Source organism: Syngnathoides biaculeatus, chromosome 22 (assembly GCF_019802595.1).
Source record: "Syngnathoides biaculeatus isolate LvHL_M chromosome 22, ASM1980259v1, whole genome shotgun sequence".
In the NCBI taxonomy this organism is placed as follows: Eukaryota; Metazoa; Chordata; class Actinopteri; order Syngnathiformes; family Syngnathidae; genus Syngnathoides; species Syngnathoides biaculeatus.
Window position 1 is genome coordinate 7,833,809 of NC_084661.1, and position 18,086 is coordinate 7,851,894.

General features: G+C 41.3%; 2 protein-coding genes and 1 long non-coding RNA gene across 4 annotated transcripts; 2 read left to right on the plus strand and 1 right to left on the minus strand.

The window, feature by feature from the left end:
- Nucleotides 1–900: 900 nt before the first annotated feature.
- tomm22 (translocase of outer mitochondrial membrane 22 homolog (yeast)) lies at nt 901–4,350 on the minus strand. 2 transcript variants are annotated; one of them, XM_061810394.1, is made up of 5 exons: nt 4,220–4,350; nt 4,002–4,152; nt 3,193–3,311; nt 2,959–3,076; nt 901–1,498 (listed from the first exon to the last, which is right to left on the minus strand). In XM_061810394.1, exons 2-5 carry the CDS (start codon nt 4,092–4,094, stop codon nt 1,424–1,426), a joined length of 405 nt encoding a protein of 134 aa, XP_061666378.1. In that variant the 5' UTR covers nt 4,095–4,152; nt 4,220–4,350; the 3' UTR covers nt 901–1,423. The 2 variants fall into 2 exon arrangements, with proteins under 2 accessions (XP_061666378.1, XP_061666377.1); XM_061810393.1 differs by having other exon boundaries at nt 4,002–4,307.
- On the plus strand, nt 1,445–3,022 carry LOC133495571 (uncharacterized). Its single transcript, XR_009793608.1, has 3 exons — nt 1,445–1,527; nt 2,200–2,226; nt 2,885–3,022. It is a non-coding gene; the product is annotated as an uncharacterized LOC133495571 (long non-coding RNA).
- Nucleotides 4,351–5,660: 1,310 nt separating the features above from the next.
- On the plus strand, nt 5,661–15,209 carry maff (v-maf avian musculoaponeurotic fibrosarcoma oncogene homolog F). The gene is made up of 3 exons (XM_061810729.1): nt 5,661–5,880; nt 10,203–10,297; nt 12,029–15,209. The coding sequence occupies exons 2-3, from the start codon at nt 10,265–10,267 to the stop codon at nt 12,470–12,472; spliced, it is 477 nt and encodes a 158-aa protein (XP_061666713.1). The 5' UTR covers nt 5,661–5,880; nt 10,203–10,264; the 3' UTR covers nt 12,473–15,209.
- Nucleotides 15,210–18,086: the final 2,877 nt, after the last annotated feature.

Sequence of the window (18,086 nt, forward strand, 5' to 3'; positions counted from 1 at the left end):
AAAATAGTGACTGCTCGCGGGCATCTTAATGGCGCACTACCGCCCCCGTCTCTTCCAACGTTTGAATCACAAGAGATTGGGAGTCATTTCTGTCCGGGAATTCGCCATATTTACGGACATTGTGGAGTACAGAACGGTGTATTATTTTATACGACACTAATTTAGGGTACTCATATAATTTGCCCAACTAGTCAAAGCAGTATGGTAGATAGACGCTAGACACTTTCCAAGTCAGCAAAAGTAAGTCAACGACCAATTATTCATCTGCTTATTTTTACATCTTATTTCCTTTTCATAATGTTTAACTACAATTACCATTACCTGTAAAATTTTCTACTGTAGAGTCCCCCGCCCAAAAATTTATTAAATTAAACAAATATATATATTAAAAAGGGTTGGATCAGCTGGTAAAGCATTGGATTCACAGTTCTGAGGACCGTGGTTCGATCCCGGCCCCGCCTGTGCGGAGTTTGCATGTTCTCCCCATGCCTGCGTGAGTTTTCTCCAGGCACTTTCCACATCCCAAAACATACAACATTAATTGGACACTCTAAACTGCCCGTAGGTATGATTGTGAATGCGGTTGTTTCTCTCCATGTGCCCTGCGATTGGCTGGTAACCAGTTCAGGGTGTACCCCGCCTCCAGCCCCTTGACAGCTGGGGTACCCTCCAGGACTCCCCATGACCCTCATGAGGATAGGCGGTGAAAAAAATGGATGGGTAAAAAAAAAAAAAATCATATGCTTCCTCGGTGAAAACATCAGGAGACAGCATCAAAGCAAACTTCCATTACACAAAATCCTAACTCCTATAAACAATAATGATTTTTCAGTATACACGGAACACGGTACAATATGAAAGTGTGACAAATAGCAACACAGAGAAGACTTATTTTGCTCATTAAATCGTCAGAGATGTTTATTTTCTATAAACAAATATTGAATGCCATGCCACTTATTACATGACTCAGACGAGTGTGAACTCAAAACACATCCTGCACAAACAAGTGGAGGAATGATTCAGAAAATGTATCCGTTTCGGAACACAAAAAGCTGACTCACAATATGTAACCTCTAACTGTATTTTCTTATTTATACCCTCCTTTTCCCAGATTCCTTTAAAACACTTAAGTCAGGATGATATACTTATTTATATATATATATATATTATATATATATATATATTGAGAAAAGACTGAAGCAGGGGTCCTGAAAATCAGTCTATGCGTGAAGACAAATCTTCTTAGGATTGGATCAGACGAGGAAAGAGTGATTTAGTAACCTAAAAGTTGCATGACTGATGTGGAGCTGTTTTTGTTTGTTGTTACAGCAGTTCTTTGCTTTTTTTTTTTTGGTCATGGTCTCTCTGTCCCCTCTTGTGGCCACCAGCAGATTTCAGGCTTGAAGTAGGCCGCGTACGTTCCTCACATCTTTCCAGGGCCTGACGGCATCATGCCTGGCATCCCACCAGACATTCCAGTGTTGGGCCCCAACAGGATCTGAGGAGGACAGTTTGATATGATAACCGGTAAGTGCCTAGGTTGCAAAAAGGTTGGAATTTGCTGCTCTGGTCAGATCATCTGTTCAACGTAACGGCAGCATGTTCACACACAACCACAAGCGGTACCATTAGCTTGTTGCATGCTTCCGAGCCATATCGTATTAAAAGTACATGAATATACCTCATACAAACCTTACACGAACGTCCTCTCCTGTCCCGAGCTCCAGTAACCACCAACACACGTCCCCCCAATTTTCTTCTTATAATACAGTTGCTGATCAACTCTTGTCACCCCCCACAGTAATGAGTGTACCCGGTTGCATTTGAGTTTACAAGATATAGCTCAATAATGGTAAAAAAAACAAGATGCGGTGGTATCAGAATACAGGATTTTATTGTAGTGAAAGGGCAAATTTGTCTTGTATTCTGATCCATGAATTACTGGTCATGTTGTCTCAGTAAACTTGTCTTTTCCATGCCGTTTTGTTTAAAAGTAACATTATTGGACCTCAGATATTTACAGTATTACATCAAAAGACTGGAATAAAATAGATAAATACTGCTGTATAAAAATAAACTTGCTTTTGAACTCAAACATACCATAATTTCTGGCCTATAAGATGCCACTTTTTTCACACGCTTTAAACCCTGCAGTTTATGTGGTGATGCGGCTAATTTGTGCATTTTTTTATCTAACAGGCGCAAGGGGGCACTCGAGCGGAAAAGGTAAGAATGAGAACTACCCGGTGGAATATATGCTCCGAGGAAGTGATTTTTACATAGTCCGGCCCTATTTGCGCTGCACTGGCGTGTTACTGCCATGTCTCAGTGATTTTTACAGATGTTTTTTTTTTTTGTAACCAGCCCTGTTAGCACGGGATTAGCATTAAACTCTCTGTGTACCGTCTTCCTTTGTAAATATCTCATGTTTCAATGTGGGATTAAATATGGGCACTTGCGACTTTTACACAGCTGCGGCCTATGTATGTACCAAATGGTATTTCCTTTACAAATGTACTGGATGAGGCTTATAACCAGGTGCGCTCTGTAGGCTGGGAATTAAGGTACTATACACGATAGCGATGCAGCATACATGTCTTTTTCAGAGCCGATCAATGTCTGCGAATTATGACGTTAAAACCGGTCAGGACAAAATGCCTTCAGGCTATAAAATTAACATAAAGTCTAAAAGATTCAATTGTAATTTCACTCATAGAGGCAACTTTTATACATTGGGCATAAGTAGAGGCAGCTCTTCAGCACATTTTAGAACTGAGGAGAGACATTTACTTGGTTGGTAAATTTTACACTCAATAGGTGAGGAGGCAGTCTAGAGACAACTATTTCAATTCAATTGGTTAAAAATATTTCTTCTTTTGAACAGTGTGTGTCTGTCCAACCTGTTCCTGCGTTCTTGTCATGGTGAAATGTTCCCGATGGTTGCAACGAACAAATCACCTGTCTCTGCTGCTGTAACTGCTGCTGCTCCAGCTGTAGCCGCTCAGTCTCAAACACAACAGGGAGCACCAGGATCATGAACGAGGTCGTTCCCACCCAGAGGGCTGCACGAGAAAAACTAGACCGAGAAATAAACAATATGAAAAGCAGACCAACCGCTTCCGTTTTAATGTGGAAATGGAATTGACAGCTAGTTGCAGATGGGTTGAACTGAAGAAATGGATGAAAATGTACCTGTAAAACTTCTTGGCCAATGCGACCGAACACTGTGCTGATAACTCAGCAGCTGTGCGAACTGTGTCAGGAAACATCTCTGTCAGACCCCACAACCTCTCCACCAGGGTTTCGTCAAGCTAGAACACACAAGTAACAACTCACTCACAATTTAGCTAAACTCCATACTGGATGAACTTGCCTGGGCTGCACAGAGTCATGACCTCAACACAACAGAACACCTTTGGGATGAATGTCAGTAGTGACTGAGAGCCAGGCACGCTCATCCAACCGTAATCTGTGACCTCCCAAAAGTGTTTCATAAATACACCTCAAAACCTTGTGAACAGGCTTCCCAGAAAATTTGAAGTTGCAGCTGCAAAGGGTGTACCGTAATATTGAACCTTATGAAATAAAAATGGGGTGTTCATTGTGTTGTTCATATGTGAGTCAAGGCGGGACATTGGCTACTTTTGGCAATATCATGTTTCGATGCCAGAGACATATCGTGACAGACAGAGCTATTAAATACTCGTTTACTAGAGGGTAATTACCGGGACAAGGTTTCGACTCCTTGTAACATTTGTGTTTGCTGGTTAACTGTGTGTTTTTAATTGTTGTTGTTGTTTTTTAATACGGTATGTGCCGTCCCTCACTTTTAGTTGGAAAACGCAGACTTACCGAACAGCCTGGTTCACAAGTAACGCGCTGGCTAGCTTTCCTGCATTCTAATCGCCGTTTTAGCTAGAAACGCTCGGAAATATAAATAGAATCCAATGATTATGGGACAGCACATGATTTAAGGTATCATAAACGGACTATAAACTCACATCATTATCGTCCTCGTCGTCGTCAATTTCGTCCTCAGGGGGTCGGGTAGCCACCGGGCCCGCAGCCGGGGAAAGCTCCTCGATTCCGGCCATGACCACTCTTCTGTCCCGGTGCGAGATATCTCGTCGGTCAAGCAGCGCGCAAGAAAAACTAAAACCGATGTACAATATAAATATGTCTATTACTTAATAAAAATATTTTAACAACCGTAACGTACCTCCAAATAAAAATTGCTAATGCTAGCAAGCGTGCATATATGCAGGTCCCAGGTCACCGGTGGAACGTGTGCACATGCGCGAAAGCAGCTCGGGGTCATTGACGTCATTGGCAGAGGTCATTTGGTGCTTTGCCGTGAATCGAGTAGCGTCCTCTAGTGTCTGGATTCTCAATGCAACCACTGATGTTTTGAACTGACCAAAAATAACTTGTTTTTGCTGCTCACTTTCCTTGGGAAACATTGGATGACTATGGATACAGAACATTTGTAGACTTCAAATCTGTTTAAACTGTGACAGCAAGTTAGTGTAAAGAGCACTAATGTGACAAATGTCACGCTGTAGAGAACTCAACTGAATAGTAACTAATTTGTGTGCACACTTTTAGAAAAGATGCAGCGATGTTACTCTTCCATTACAAAGTTTCAGTGTGGGACAAAACATAACTTGCTGATCATTAAGTGTTTTTATATTTATTGCATTAATTTTGCAGTTTCCCCTACAGTTTTAGTAAAACAAACAGTAAGGCAATATGTTCTTAAAATAAAAGCAGTATGTAAATTGTTGGTACTTTACAAATATGTTTCTTGTTATTTTTTTACAAAACTTGTAAAGAATGTGTAAATATTTTTATTTCATCATCCATCCATTATCTGAACTGCTTATCCCCACAAGGGTCACGGCCTTATCCCAGTTGTCATTGGGCAGGAGGCGGGGTACACCCAGTTGCCAGCCAATCACACGGCACAGTTGAACAAACAACACACAACAACATACTCACGTTGACACTTACAGACAATTTAGAGTCTTCAATTAATGCATGTTTTTGGGATGTAGGAGGAAACCAGAGTGCCCTGAGATAAATCCACGCAAGCACTGGGAAAACATGCAAACGCCACACAGGTGGGGCCGGGATTCGAACCCCAGTCCTCAGAACTGTGAGGCAGACGCTTTGGATCAGATTAAATAACAGGGCAGGTTGCATATAGCCCACGGGATTTAAAGTGGGAAGGAGTTGTCCTGCGTTTAAAAGAAACTTTAAAATACGCATTAAAATAATTTTTAACCTAATCTACAAATGATTTTACTCATGTGTACGTTTTGGGGAAAAAAAATAAAATCACAAAAGTTTACGCACCCGAGTGCGAAGGCGCTCGCACGACACGTGACATGAGCAAAAACCACAACAGGCTGTAATTTATTAACTTTCCAACGTTGGTCAATATTTACTTAAACTCTCGCACTTGTCCAATGTTGATGGCGAGTTTGACTTTGGCCGTTTACGTAAATGGAAGTGTTTTGAGGCATGTTTTGTCGCACCCAAAGGAAGGCTGACCGAGGGTTTCCTTGTTTACATCCACCGGGAGTACGCGGCGGGGGCGGGGTTGACTCCGCCCTCATTCTTCTGCCCTGACGTCATTGTCACTTTTTTTTTCTTCCTTTTTTTTTTATGAATGAAAGAATCCCACCTCAGAGAGCAGCGAAGTCATTCCGGGAAAAGGCGGACTGACATTTTGTCGCCATAGTCGCTTCGAGCCAGCGGCTAAATTGCCTCATTTCGGAACTAGGAGACACCGAAGAGGTGTACGCGAGCCGATAACCAGAAGGGAACATCGAAGGACCGATATCCAAAGGGAAATCGCCAAAATAAACCAAAGGACAAGTGAGTGAGCAGCTGTTTACTTTAATCTCTTGTAGCCGATGCTAAAAATGCTAATAGCTCGAATTACTAGCATGTTCAACACGGCGCGGATGATTTATAATCCCTTTTGAATATTAATTTTACTTCGGCCTGTTTACCAGAGAGGATCGTCGCCTTGGCTTCTTTTTAAATGTTTGAATATTTGTAACAACATTTTAATAGTGGAACTGAAATGGATCTTGATCTATCTTGGATCTATGGATGTTTACTACAGCGGGGGGACTTGACCCTAAACTGGCCACCTCCTGTCCCTATGGAGGGAGTTATAAATCCCCGTGACCATTTTGTCTAATATTATTTATCCCATTAGCGTGCTACTGAGTGAGCATTTTGGGGTTGTCGCTTGCGCGTGGCGGTGTTGCGTTTACTTGTTGCGCTCAGCTTCCATGTAAAAACCAGTAGACCTTCGATGGTATTTTTAGCCGAGCATATACGCGGATATCCTGCAGTCTTGGGACGAATATAGCAACAGATCACGGGCTGTTTTTTGCTTGGGGTTATTTTATTTATTTTTTTTCTTGAGGGGGGACTGGCCGCAGCCGGTTTAGCTTTAGCGGGGCGACTGGTTTATTGCTGAATCACCATGACTTTACGAAACGACGTTTTCCAGTCCGTCGGCTGTTTGGACGCCAGTGTGGTTGCTTATGGCCACTTCGTGGCCCCACGCTTTACGGGAAATTCCACCAACTGTAGGCAAAGTGACACGGAGCGTTGTCGTTTAGATGTTTTAACGATTGTCGACCCTCACGTTGTAAACCAACACGTGCTTTAGCTATTTTACTGGTCAGGAAATGGACTTCAACTTAATTAACTTAATTTCTTCCTCTGATTAGATTTCCTTGGCTGGAATGTGGTCTAAAACGACACTGGACACCAACCGATTACTGTTTAATGGTGCACAATGCTTTTGACTTTAGTTACTCACCAAATAGGATAAGAGGTATTGTTTAAAAAAAGAAAGTGAAAGTGTAATAACCGTGAAATAACAAGGCTCATTATCATACATGCCTGAGAAAGTTCTGGGTGTCCATAAAGTTGCTTTACAATTTAGGTCATTTATTAGACAAAGCAAGTGAATCGTGAATTTTTTTTATTATATACATAATTTACTGGGGAAACCATTTATCCAACACCGTGTTCTTCTCTGTGTTTGTCTTGTCATGCACAAACTGTTATGGTGGATGTAGTTTTGCTGAGTCTGTGTAAATCCGATTTCGGTTCACTAAACCACAATACACGTTTTTTTTCTCGAGGATTAGCTTTTTTTTTTTTTTTTACCTTTTTCTAATTATTTGAACCTATTGATTCAACAGGAATACACAACTACATTGTGATTAAGACTTTGGGAAGCACAGAAATAGTTAAGGTGTGTCAGGTTCTAAGAAAAAAAAACGTCTGGAAGGATTTTTCATCATCACATTCATCAATATCTTCAAAACAGATTGAAAAAGAGAGGGGAAAAAAAACAGAGCCAGTTCGGCTGAGGTAGGAGTATGTTCCAGCATGGCAATGTTGATGTTCTTCTTAGCCAGGAACTGTCAAGATGCTCACGGCATTTATGAGCACCTATAAATTGTTTAGCCACAACTGTTGCCCATTGGGTGGCGCAGGAGCTTTTTTTTTTTTTTTTAGTATTGACGAGTCCTCTGATCCATATTTAAAGGCAAAACATCCAGTATCATTTTGGCACACCAGTCCTGGAACATGTCTGACACACTTGGTAAAACAAAACTGATTTATTTATCTCAGTGACTGCTCTTATGATAATTTATTGTAGTGTTTGTGCCAAATTTTGAACAATTGACTTATAAAAGATGGCTTCACCAGAACAAAATGTATCCTTCTAGATGTATCAGAATAATTTGAAACCCATGTATCTTGTAAAGAACTGATCCAAACCGTGAATGAGATCACTAGCAGCAGGGTCGTCGGGCTTCCTTAAGTTAAATAACAGAAGGTCAACACCATTCAGGAAGTGGACGCTTACAATTCGTTCACACACAGCATACTTCCTTCTAAGCTCAGCATGAGAGCGAAAAAATTGGAGCCATTCACACAGTGAAAGAAAGTATTGTCGCTATGCAGCAGACTTTTTTCTAGCACAGCATAAAGCTTCAAGTTACAGTCATTGTGACAGTGACCTGACATACCCCCCACCCCCTCCAAGCCACTCAACCAAGTGACCTTAAGAGGAATGTAGGAAGTCACACACCGCCTCTCTGGACTTAATGTTAGATATGATGATAGCATTTTTAAATAGAGCTCCTCAAAGATGCCGCACTGTTAAAGAATCACTTATGCTTACAGGCGCTTGTGTTTCAAGTTACACAAATGTACATAGTTTTAGTTCGGTGGCTCATTTTGTTTACCTTAAAGCAACAAAGTGTAGTATTTGTAACCTGCCGATTAGGAAATGTTTGCAGCATGGCCAAACAATTTTCTATGGTGCTTGCTCTTATTAACCCATTCGGGTGGCAATTTCTTGCCTTATTGAGATAAAAGTCTCCTAACGGGCAACGATCAAGGAAATAACACTTCTTTTTCGTTTAACGCATAAAACAAAGGGCAAAAAAGATATACCCTCTCACGGGCAGCATCCCAAAACTGGGACAGGTATGTTATCAGTTCTGTGAAGTGGTACATACTAGAGATATGTTTATTAAGTAATTCTTATTCTGGAACGACACTTACGCATTAATACTGATGGATTAGCATTTTGAAGACCAACTTGGTTGCATACTAATCTTTCTCCCTTTCTTCTCTTGGAAAACGCTTCACGTGTACTTGAGGCAGCCGTGTTGGGTCAGGAAGGAAAGGGAAATAACTCCATGCTAACTTTGACCAATGAGTTATTCTCTCCTGATACCAAACTATGGCTTCAGATTAAAACACTTAAATATTTTGATATACTGAAGGATAAAATGCGTGAAAATCATGATGTCCCAAAAATGGGACGCTGCCCACGAATGGTGAATAATTATGAATTCAATTTGTTCCTTGATCACATTTTTAACTAAAGCACTCATATCGCAAATCATCATTCTGTATTGGAATAAATGGAAATGCAGTTAATCTGTTGCAGCCCTACTCAAAACACCAACAAAAATGGTTTTTAAATGTGTTTCTCCCCCCCCCCCCCCCCCATGCTTCAATGCCTGTTGGCATTGTGGTCCTTCTAGTGTGTCCGCCCTCATACAATATTTTTCTCCTCTTGCTATTGATCACTACATAAAGGTTACTGGTCGTGTCAGTGGCAGCAAGGCCTTCCTCTGCTGACCTACATTTACAACCAAAATTCTCACATCTATTCCATTACTGGTACATTATATTTTTATCCCCCGTCTATTTACATTTTGTAAGGTTTCCAGTAGATGTATGTGGCTATTAGATTTTCTTCTAATATAATCTGGTTCTTTTTCAGCAGTGCTGGGCAATGTAACGTAAATGTATTTGCAATTGGATTGTTTCTTTAACCTGAGTGCACAATTTGTCCTCACAGTCCCAGACAGGTGCTTCTTTATGGCATTATGTCATCACCATTTTTCCGTCCTCTGATTGGTTGGCCACAGTAAAATATAAGCCGTATTCAACAAGCAAAACATGATCGTAGCAATTTGTACATATTATTAATCGGCAACTTTAGTGAGTGTAGTGTTTATTTTTTTTTTGTGTGTGTGTGGTATTTTTTGATAAATTTGGATTCTGACCTGCTCCAGAGGAAGTATGTGGTACATTTCAATGTTTTGATATTGAATTTTTGTACAGTATTGATACTTTTTCCATTCCCTTCTCTTAATACCACTACAATTGTGTAACAGTTATTTCCATGCTCATTTTGTATTGAAATGTGCCATGGCAAAATCACCAGGAGTATGCACTAAGAACAGTTGCCTTTCTCCCCGTGAAAGCTCTGGACCGTTGGCAGTGCGTTAACAGGAGGAAGTGTTGCTTAGGACACCTGCTTTGAGCAACCACAAACCCTGAAGCCTTGGTAACTTCCTCCTTGCCACGCCAGCCAACAAACAAAAGGGGCCTGTCACTTTCACACACCAAAAAAATAGCTTCCACTGATATCCAACCACGGCATTAGACTAGAGCGCGTGTCTGGAGAAGACAGAGATGTGCAGCTTCTCCTTTTCTCTGTGTTGCATGACTGGCAGTCTTGTGAGCGGACGCAAATGTCAGGCCAGAGATGAACCAAAATGGCGTGATGCCCTGACTTGCATGTGACTGCTCACCTTTAAAAAAAACAGCGATGCTAAATCCTGTTTGTCTCTTCTCAGAGAGTCTGAATCTGTGCTGACTGATTCCTGGGGGCGGGGGGAAACCCGAGGCGAGTGGGATCATGACGACAGAGAGAAACAGCAAAGCCCTGAAGGTAAAACATAACACACACAAGTGAGAAACAGTAGAAGCACATTCAGTTTAGCCATTTACACAATGGTGATTACAAAAAAAAAAAAAAGAGCTTTTCCTTTTCATACAAATGCAGCCATTGTGTTGCAAAATTGTAGTTGTAGATGTTGACTTAGCAACTCACCAAGCACCAACAAGAACTACGGTGGCTGTTAAGGCCAAAAAGGCTCAGTCCTCGCTTGATTATGCTCCTGTATGAGAAGGCCACAATGCGCCACTGGTGACACGACGGATTTTTTCTAAACCCTTGTAAAAGCTGTCATTTTGGCTATTCATTTACAACCATACTGAAAAATTGGACGTTTTTAAACTATTTCTCAGTCAACAGAGCAGTTGTATGTGGGTGGTTTATTGACATTGTTAACTGTTGGTAAAACCACCACCACCAAAGAGATTCCTGTGTTTTCCATATTGTTCGTATATCAACCTTGGATACCTTAAAAATTGACATTACTGTCATTTCCGTGTTACCAGCTGTATGTGAAAACTTGGCATTAAATCACAAGTAAAACAACAATGGCACAACTGTTGATGATGATTGTTCTTCTACAAGAAACTGTACATTTAGTGTACTGCACATGTATCTTACCACTTCCAGTGCCCCACACAAGTTAGTATACCTGAAATTGTTTAAAATTCAACTGATTCTAAGAGTTTGTTGCAATCAACATTTGGTATGCCCTACTCGTACTGAGTGGTATAAAAAAATCCCATTTTAATCTTTTTCTAATTAAAAAATTGGCTTTTTCTGTTTTGTTTTTTTATTTCTGGGATTTATTTTAAATTTTCCTGATAGCCAACAAGCTTTGAATGATCCCCCTGTGCATAAACTTATATCAACAACTATTATAGAAATGTAATATTTAGGCTTTACGCAATCAAGATTTTTGGGGCCGATCAGTGAGTTAAAAAAAAAAAACCACACAATAACCGATCACAAGATGGAGCAATGAGTCTATTTAAATGACCTGTTCATTTACCGTATATACTTGTTTACTTAATTGTTAAAAAAAATATATATTTATATTCAATAATGTATCTCTGGTCATATTTGATGGCAGTGAGGCGTAGCGACAGACAGAATTAGTGCTATTTATAGCACTGTGTCAAAAGACATGAAAGAACTACATGAATACTACATGAAAACAAATTAGGTTTTAGATTCAGAAATGCTGTGCATAACGGCGATGCAGAGTAACTCTTGAGTCGATCAGTAGCGTCATTGATCAGATCGGCAAATCATGCCATCTAAACCAATCAGCCATTCAGCAAAAAATGCCAAATATCAGCCAATCTCATCAGGCTGATTAAATTGGTGTAAAGTCTAGTGATATTATTAAATAAATATATCTTAATCTAAAAATGTAAATGCATTACTTGAATTAAAATTGAGTGGTCAACAATTTAATATAGAATCAATATTCTCAGATGTGATTTTTCTGCATATAAGTGGAATTCTTTCTTTTTAAATTGCATGGATTAAAAAAGAAAAAAAATCAGTTTTTCTGCAATATTCGTACCGTAACCCGTGCCAGAATCCACTCTCGCTCATTTTCGGATCTGACTTATGCAAGTGAGGCGGAAAAGCTGATGCACGTCTGTTGTTTGGTCAAATGTCGAACACAAATCGCACACAATCAAATATTATTCTTACCCACTCATATTTTCTATCTTCATGCTTCCACTCATTCAGGTAAAGCAGGAATGTGGCGAGAATGTGCCCTTCTTGTCGGACAGCGAGCTCATGTCGCTGTCGGTGCGGGAGCTCAACCTGCACCTGCGTGGCATGTCCCGCGAGGAGATCCAGAAGCTGAAGCAGCGCCGGCGCACCTTGAAAAACCGGGGCTACGCCGCCAGCTGCCGAGTAAAGCGGGTGTCGCAGCGCGAAGCCCTGGAGCAGCAGAAGCTGGAACTCCAACGGGAGGTGGACCGACTGGGGGCGGAAAACGCCGGCATGAGGAAAGAGCTGGAGGGTTTGGGGGCTCGCCTGGCCGCGCTGCAGAGGTTCGCTCGAGGCCTGGAGGCTGGAGGGGGCAGCCTGCTGGCTACGGCACCGCGCCTTAACACTGCTTCCGTCATCACCATCGTCAAGAGTCCACCGCAACCTCAACCGCAGAGGGACCAGGAGTCTTCTTAGGCTCTGTAAACAGACTGAGGGGGTGTGGAACACACACACATACACACTTATACACAATGGCGAACAAGAATCATTATTGGTAGGAAAATACGAAACATCAGTGCTACGCCTACACACGGGAGTCATTAATGTGTGACATCACCAAGAACCAGCCGAGCTTCTTCCAGGACGACTCGGCTTCAGTAGTGCTTGCTACTAAATAATGTTGAACACTCACTTTTTGCATGTTTCGACTGTACACTTTTGTACAGTACTGCGCAAAAAGTTTCATTCGATCACCACTAGCCATTAATGACCCATTCTGCAACACTCTTCTGGCACTGTAAAATATCAAATAGAAAAGTACTGCAATGAACCCACAAATATTTGTCAATTTGCATATTCACAGGTATTTTTGGGGGGGGGAGTGGGGGACGACGACTCATCCGTTACTCATAGAAACCTCACCTTTTTTTTTTTTTTTTTATTTGCCCGGGACAAAACTCTCTTTAGTGCCATCTGGTGAGATCTTGGTGTTGAAGTAAGTTGAGAAGCTCGAATTACACTTTTCCCATCAGCATGTGGCATCGGTAGGAAATTACAGTACAGTAATAACCTTTGTTGGGGGTGGGGCACAATTCAATATGGACTTTTGCTATTTTGCTACTTCAAATGGTGAACTTGTGTCTTACAAATCACTTTCACCAATAAGGAAGCAAGATGGACGAGTGGTGGAGTACAACCTGGACTGGTTGCCAGTCAATGTAAGGGCACTTATAGACAAACGAGCATTTCCGCTCACCTTCACACCTTAGGAAAATTTCGTGTGGGACAAATAGTTTATAATTAGTTCCTTGATGCACTTGGGGTGACGTGTGATGAAAACTCCGTGAACCAGGAAGTCGCCTCTAACTACCAAAGTGACAAAAATACCGCGCTAGTTAAGATAAGCAAAGGAGTGGGAATTTTCAGGGCAAGTCCAACTCATGCTGTAATTTCATCAAATCTGGTTGCTCAAGTCAGCATTATGATTTTCTAACTATTTCCCCAACTATATTTAGAACTGACATTCAATTTTGAAAATTTCTAGTTTGTTAACATTGATTTCCCATTAATACCCAGGGAAAGTTTCCAAATATGAAAATTCCCATCAATAACAACAATCATCTGGTAATTTACAGCGTTGTTAAGACTCTTCTATGGTACTTATTGTTTATTTGTGAGGCCATCGCACATCCAGGTTGCAGACATGCTCAGATTGAGTGATGCTAAGCCTTGCTTTTTCTTGACCACCACATACACAACAGTAAGAGGGGAAAAAAACGGTGCTCTTTTATGTGACCAAAATGGGCAAATCTTGCTTTGCTTCTGCTTTTTGGGAATGTGACCCGAAAAAAAAAAAAAAAAAAACCCCAACCAAAAAGAAAAAAAAAAACCACCAAAATTTTGCAGATGTCAGCTCCCCCCGCCCACCCAGAGTTCTACAAACTTTTGCATTCCAGGTTATTATATTAACAGCCTAGCTGTATACTTTCCTAACCTCAATGGCACAACAGGGTCGTGGGAGGCTTACGTAACCCTAATATATCTTCAAAGCAGAACGTGTTCAATTTGAATGGCTTATAAATTGGAAGGCCTGCTCGAGGAAGACTGATGTTCAGGGTTTGTAGACCAACACAGTGCCTTCAGTGCTTGTGGGAGGTATCAAACCAAAACTGCTGACCGTCCATCACACTTCTTTTCTCTCGGCTAAAATAGCACACGACTTGCTTGTCCTCCAGTTCCTATTGTCCAGTAACTCTTCTGCTACGTACTCCCGATGCGGCTCGCTTTGGCCCTCAGCCTCGACGGGAAAAGCTGAAAGTCGCATCAACAATCTGCTCGACTCCCCAACTACGCACGTTGGTTATTGTTTTTGCTGAAAACGCGGCAACTCGACTCCGTGCACATTCCTCTTTCCGTGTTCTTGTTTGTAATGTTTTTACATGCCGTCGAGACGCAAATGTTGAGTGACATTTATCAGAGATATATTCTATATTTTATTTGTATTTAAAAGTAGATATTTTGACAAGCTAACTGAGTGCTGTGATGTTATGTATGTTTTCAGTACTTCCATAGTCGAGGGGAGGGGAGTTTGTATTTTCATGTCTAATTGTATTGTGTGACAACGATTCCTACTTCACAAAATGTTGAATTATTAGCTATTTAGAATTGTGCTCCAAGTCGACGGCCATATTGCTGTGTGATGATTCGTGCACGTGTGTTTTTTGCCATATTTGTACTGGCTTGCCATAGTGAATTCTTGGAGGGATATTATTTTTCTATGATTTTCTTTCCTTTTTATGTTATCATGGAAGAATGAAAGGTTGAGCAGAAAGAGAGGGGAAGAGAAGGGGTGGAAAAAGATATCAGGAGGTGAAGGAATGATGGAAAAAGAAAGTGGTAAAGCAAAAGACTGGAAAACGAAGGTGTGACATGTACTCACTTGAACAACTGCAATCAGTTGAGTAATACTTTAGTCCATGAGCAGACGCCGTAACACAGACTTGTGTTGAAAAATAATTCAAATATATGAAGCTTATATTTAGCTATATGAATATGTGTGGTTTAAAAAAAAAAAGCATTTATCTATATTTCCAATGTTTCTCACCTCTTGTCAAATTGTGCTGGACGTTTTGTGATACTTGCAAAACAAAAACGGTCTTTGTATTTATTGTACTTTTTCTATTGTGAAAATTGAAGTACATCATCTATTTTATATATTAATTATAATAAATGTTGTACATATTGTACAGAAAATTGTGTTCTTTTGTGGTTATTGGCTTGGAAAAGACAGAAGTGGAACTGTACATAAATACAGGATGTGTTGTACATATCACAAACTCCAGTTTAGATTGGGGTCAGTTGATAAATGGTAAAATTATGAAAAAAAAATTCTAATCGACACTTAAGTGTGCCAGTTATAATTAAGGTCATCTTTAGGGGTTAGAAGTTTGACACCTGGCTAAATTCTTGGCAAGGTAATAGGGACTGATGTGACATGTCCTGGATGGGCAAAACATCCATTCATCCATTTTCAACACCACAACCACACATCCTGGTCTGGGTTGCGGGGTGCTGGACCCCATCCCAGATGACTTGGGGCGAAAGGCAGACTACACCCTGAGCTGGTCACCAGCTAATCACATATAGATATGTCACTGAGTGGGAACGGAACCCACATTACTGAGCAAAACATCCATCTATCCATTTTCTTTGCTGCTTAGCCTCACGAGGGGCACAGGGAGTGCTGGAGCCTATCCCAGCTGTCAACGGGCAGGAGGCGGGGTACACCCTGAACTGGTTGCCGGCCAATAGCAGGGCACACGGAGACAGAAAACAGTCGCACTCACAATCACACCTAGGGGCAATTTAGAATATCTAATTAATTTTGTGGGATGGGGGAGGAAACTGCAGTGCCCGGAGGAAACCCACACAGGCACGGGGAGAACATGCAGACTCCACACAGGCGGGTACGGGATTGAACCCGGGACCTCAGAACTGTGAGGCTAACAATTTACCAGCTGAGTCACCATGCTGCCAGCAATATAACAAAAAATACTAAATTAACTAAGTAACAATAAACCCCCGGCCCCTCAAAATACAATTTATCAGCACAATTTCCCCCCCAAAAAAGATTAAATGGATTTTCTGAACACCAGAGCCTTGTGGTTTTTCGCTGATACAACACAACGCATCTAGAACAAATCAATATTCTCTTGAATAAGGACACGGATGGGAAATAGCTCGTGTCTCCAAATCTGTTGCCTCATCGTTGTTCAGGGTCCCTTTTGTTACACCTTATATACCCAGGGCTTTATTTTCATGACCATATTTAATAAAGCAGGGCACGTGGTGTAACTCTGCCCAGAGGTTTGACATTTTGTTTTTTTTTTCTTAGCAGAAGTGTACAGCTCGTGAAAAATGGACCCTACATATTCGCAGTTTGGCACCCACCGAGTCACCCATTTGGGGATTTTTTTTCCCAATATTTTTTTGCCCCCCACTTTTTTAAAAAACGTTTTGTTTTTGTTTTTTTTTTGGGGGGAGGGGGGTGCACTTCCAAAAATTTGTAATCAATGTGCTTATTCAAGAATTTTTTTTGTTTAAAAATAAAATTTAAATTTTTTTTTTTTTTTTTCAGTGCAATTACAAAAGCTGTCATTTATCTGCAGATTAGCCCTATTCATGGTGCGGACAGTTCCCAAATCCCCCACGCATAGCAGGGATCCGCTGTATTTAAAAAATAAAAGCTTGCCTATGCCAATGTGGAAGTTAACGCAGACGACATAAGTCGCAGCCAATCAAAGAAGATGGAAATAGAAAAAGCGTGGATGGAATGATGCATAGCACCGTCCTGCCCAGGGCTTCACCTTCTTAATTTGAATCATGTTATTCAACTAGACTTTCAGGAGAAAAGTCATGTGCTGGATTGGCGTTGAAAAACAGGATACATTGGTTTGCAATACTTGCTTCCCGTGAGCTTCCGCTTCAAATTTATTTGAACTTATTTGCCCAGTCAGCATTAGTCATCATTTAAAAATAGGGCGTCTTCTGAGAACGACAACGGGAAATCAGAAAATAAAAGGCCATATGATCTAGTGGTTTCTATTTACTGACGAAAAACACACTAAAGCTCGAAGGTTGTCTTGATAGGTGCTTAGATGAATCAATGTGTTCACAATTTGACAGTAGAATTGGCTTCATGTCTACCTGTGTCACTGGGGTCTATTTATCTCATATGCACGGCTCTCTCTACTGTACATACAGTATGCCGTATTGCAGCTAACAGGGAAAATCCGTGCATCCATTTTCTGAGCCGCTTATCCTCCCGAGGGTTACGGGAGTGTTGGAGCCAATCCCAGCTGTCATTGGGCAGGAGGCAGGGGACACCCTGAACTGGTTGCCAACCAATCGCAAGGCACATCGAGACAAAAAGTCGCACTCACAATCACACCTAGGGGCAATTTAGAGTCCGCAATGAAGGTTGCAAGTTTTTGGGATGTGGGAGGAGACCGGAGCACCCAGAGAAAACCCACACTGGCATGTATGGAACTGCAAACTCCACACAGGCCGAGCTGGGATTTGAACCCCGGTCATCAGAACTGTGGGGACAACACTTTAACCGAAAACCCATTCATCCATTTTCCAAGCTACGTATCCCCACAAGGGTCATGTAAGTGCTGGAGCTTTTCCCAGCCAACTTCGGATGAAAGGCGGACTACAGGCTGAACCGGTCACCAGTCAGTCGCAGGGCACATATGGACACCGTCAGTGAGAGGGAACTGAACCCACGCCGCCTGCACCAAAGTCAGACGAAAGTACCACAACAGCATCAGTGACTCAGAGGGAAAGTCAAAAAAAAAAAAAAAAGGAAATTCAATGAGTCATTTTTAATGAGTCAAGCGTAAACTGGGCCCCAGTTTGATGTTGTTAACAGTTTCTCGAGAAAAGTCTGCCTTTTGACTCTGAATCATCTTTTCGATGGTAATGTAATGGACCAAATAATTAAACTTGGGCTGTGGCACCGTAGGGCGAATGTTCGAGTGCTGCTGTGGACAAATGGAAATAAGAACTAATCGCTGGGCAAATGGAA

Excerpts from the sequence above, each read along its gene's own strand:
- maff (XM_061810729.1), top strand. The coding sequence starts at position 10,265 with ATGACGACAGAGAGAAACAGCAAAGCCCTGAAG. Across the intron at positions 10,298-12,028 it reads GAAACAGCAAAGCCCTGAAG|GTAAAGCAGGAATGTGGCGA; the intron begins GTAAAACATAAC and ends CCACTCATTCAG.
- tomm22 (XM_061810394.1), bottom strand. The coding sequence starts at position 4,094 with ATGGCCGGAATCGAGGAGCTTTCCCCGGCTGCGGGCCCGGTGGCTACC. Across the intron at positions 3,077-3,192 it reads TTGGCCAAGAAGTTTTACAG|TTTTTCTCGTGCAGCCCTCT; the intron begins GTACATTTTCAT and ends TTCTCGGTCTAG. Across the intron at positions 1,499-2,958 it reads AGTTACAGCAGCAGAGACAG|ATCCTGTTGGGGCCCAACAC; the intron begins GTGATTTGTTCG and ends TGTCCTCCTCAG.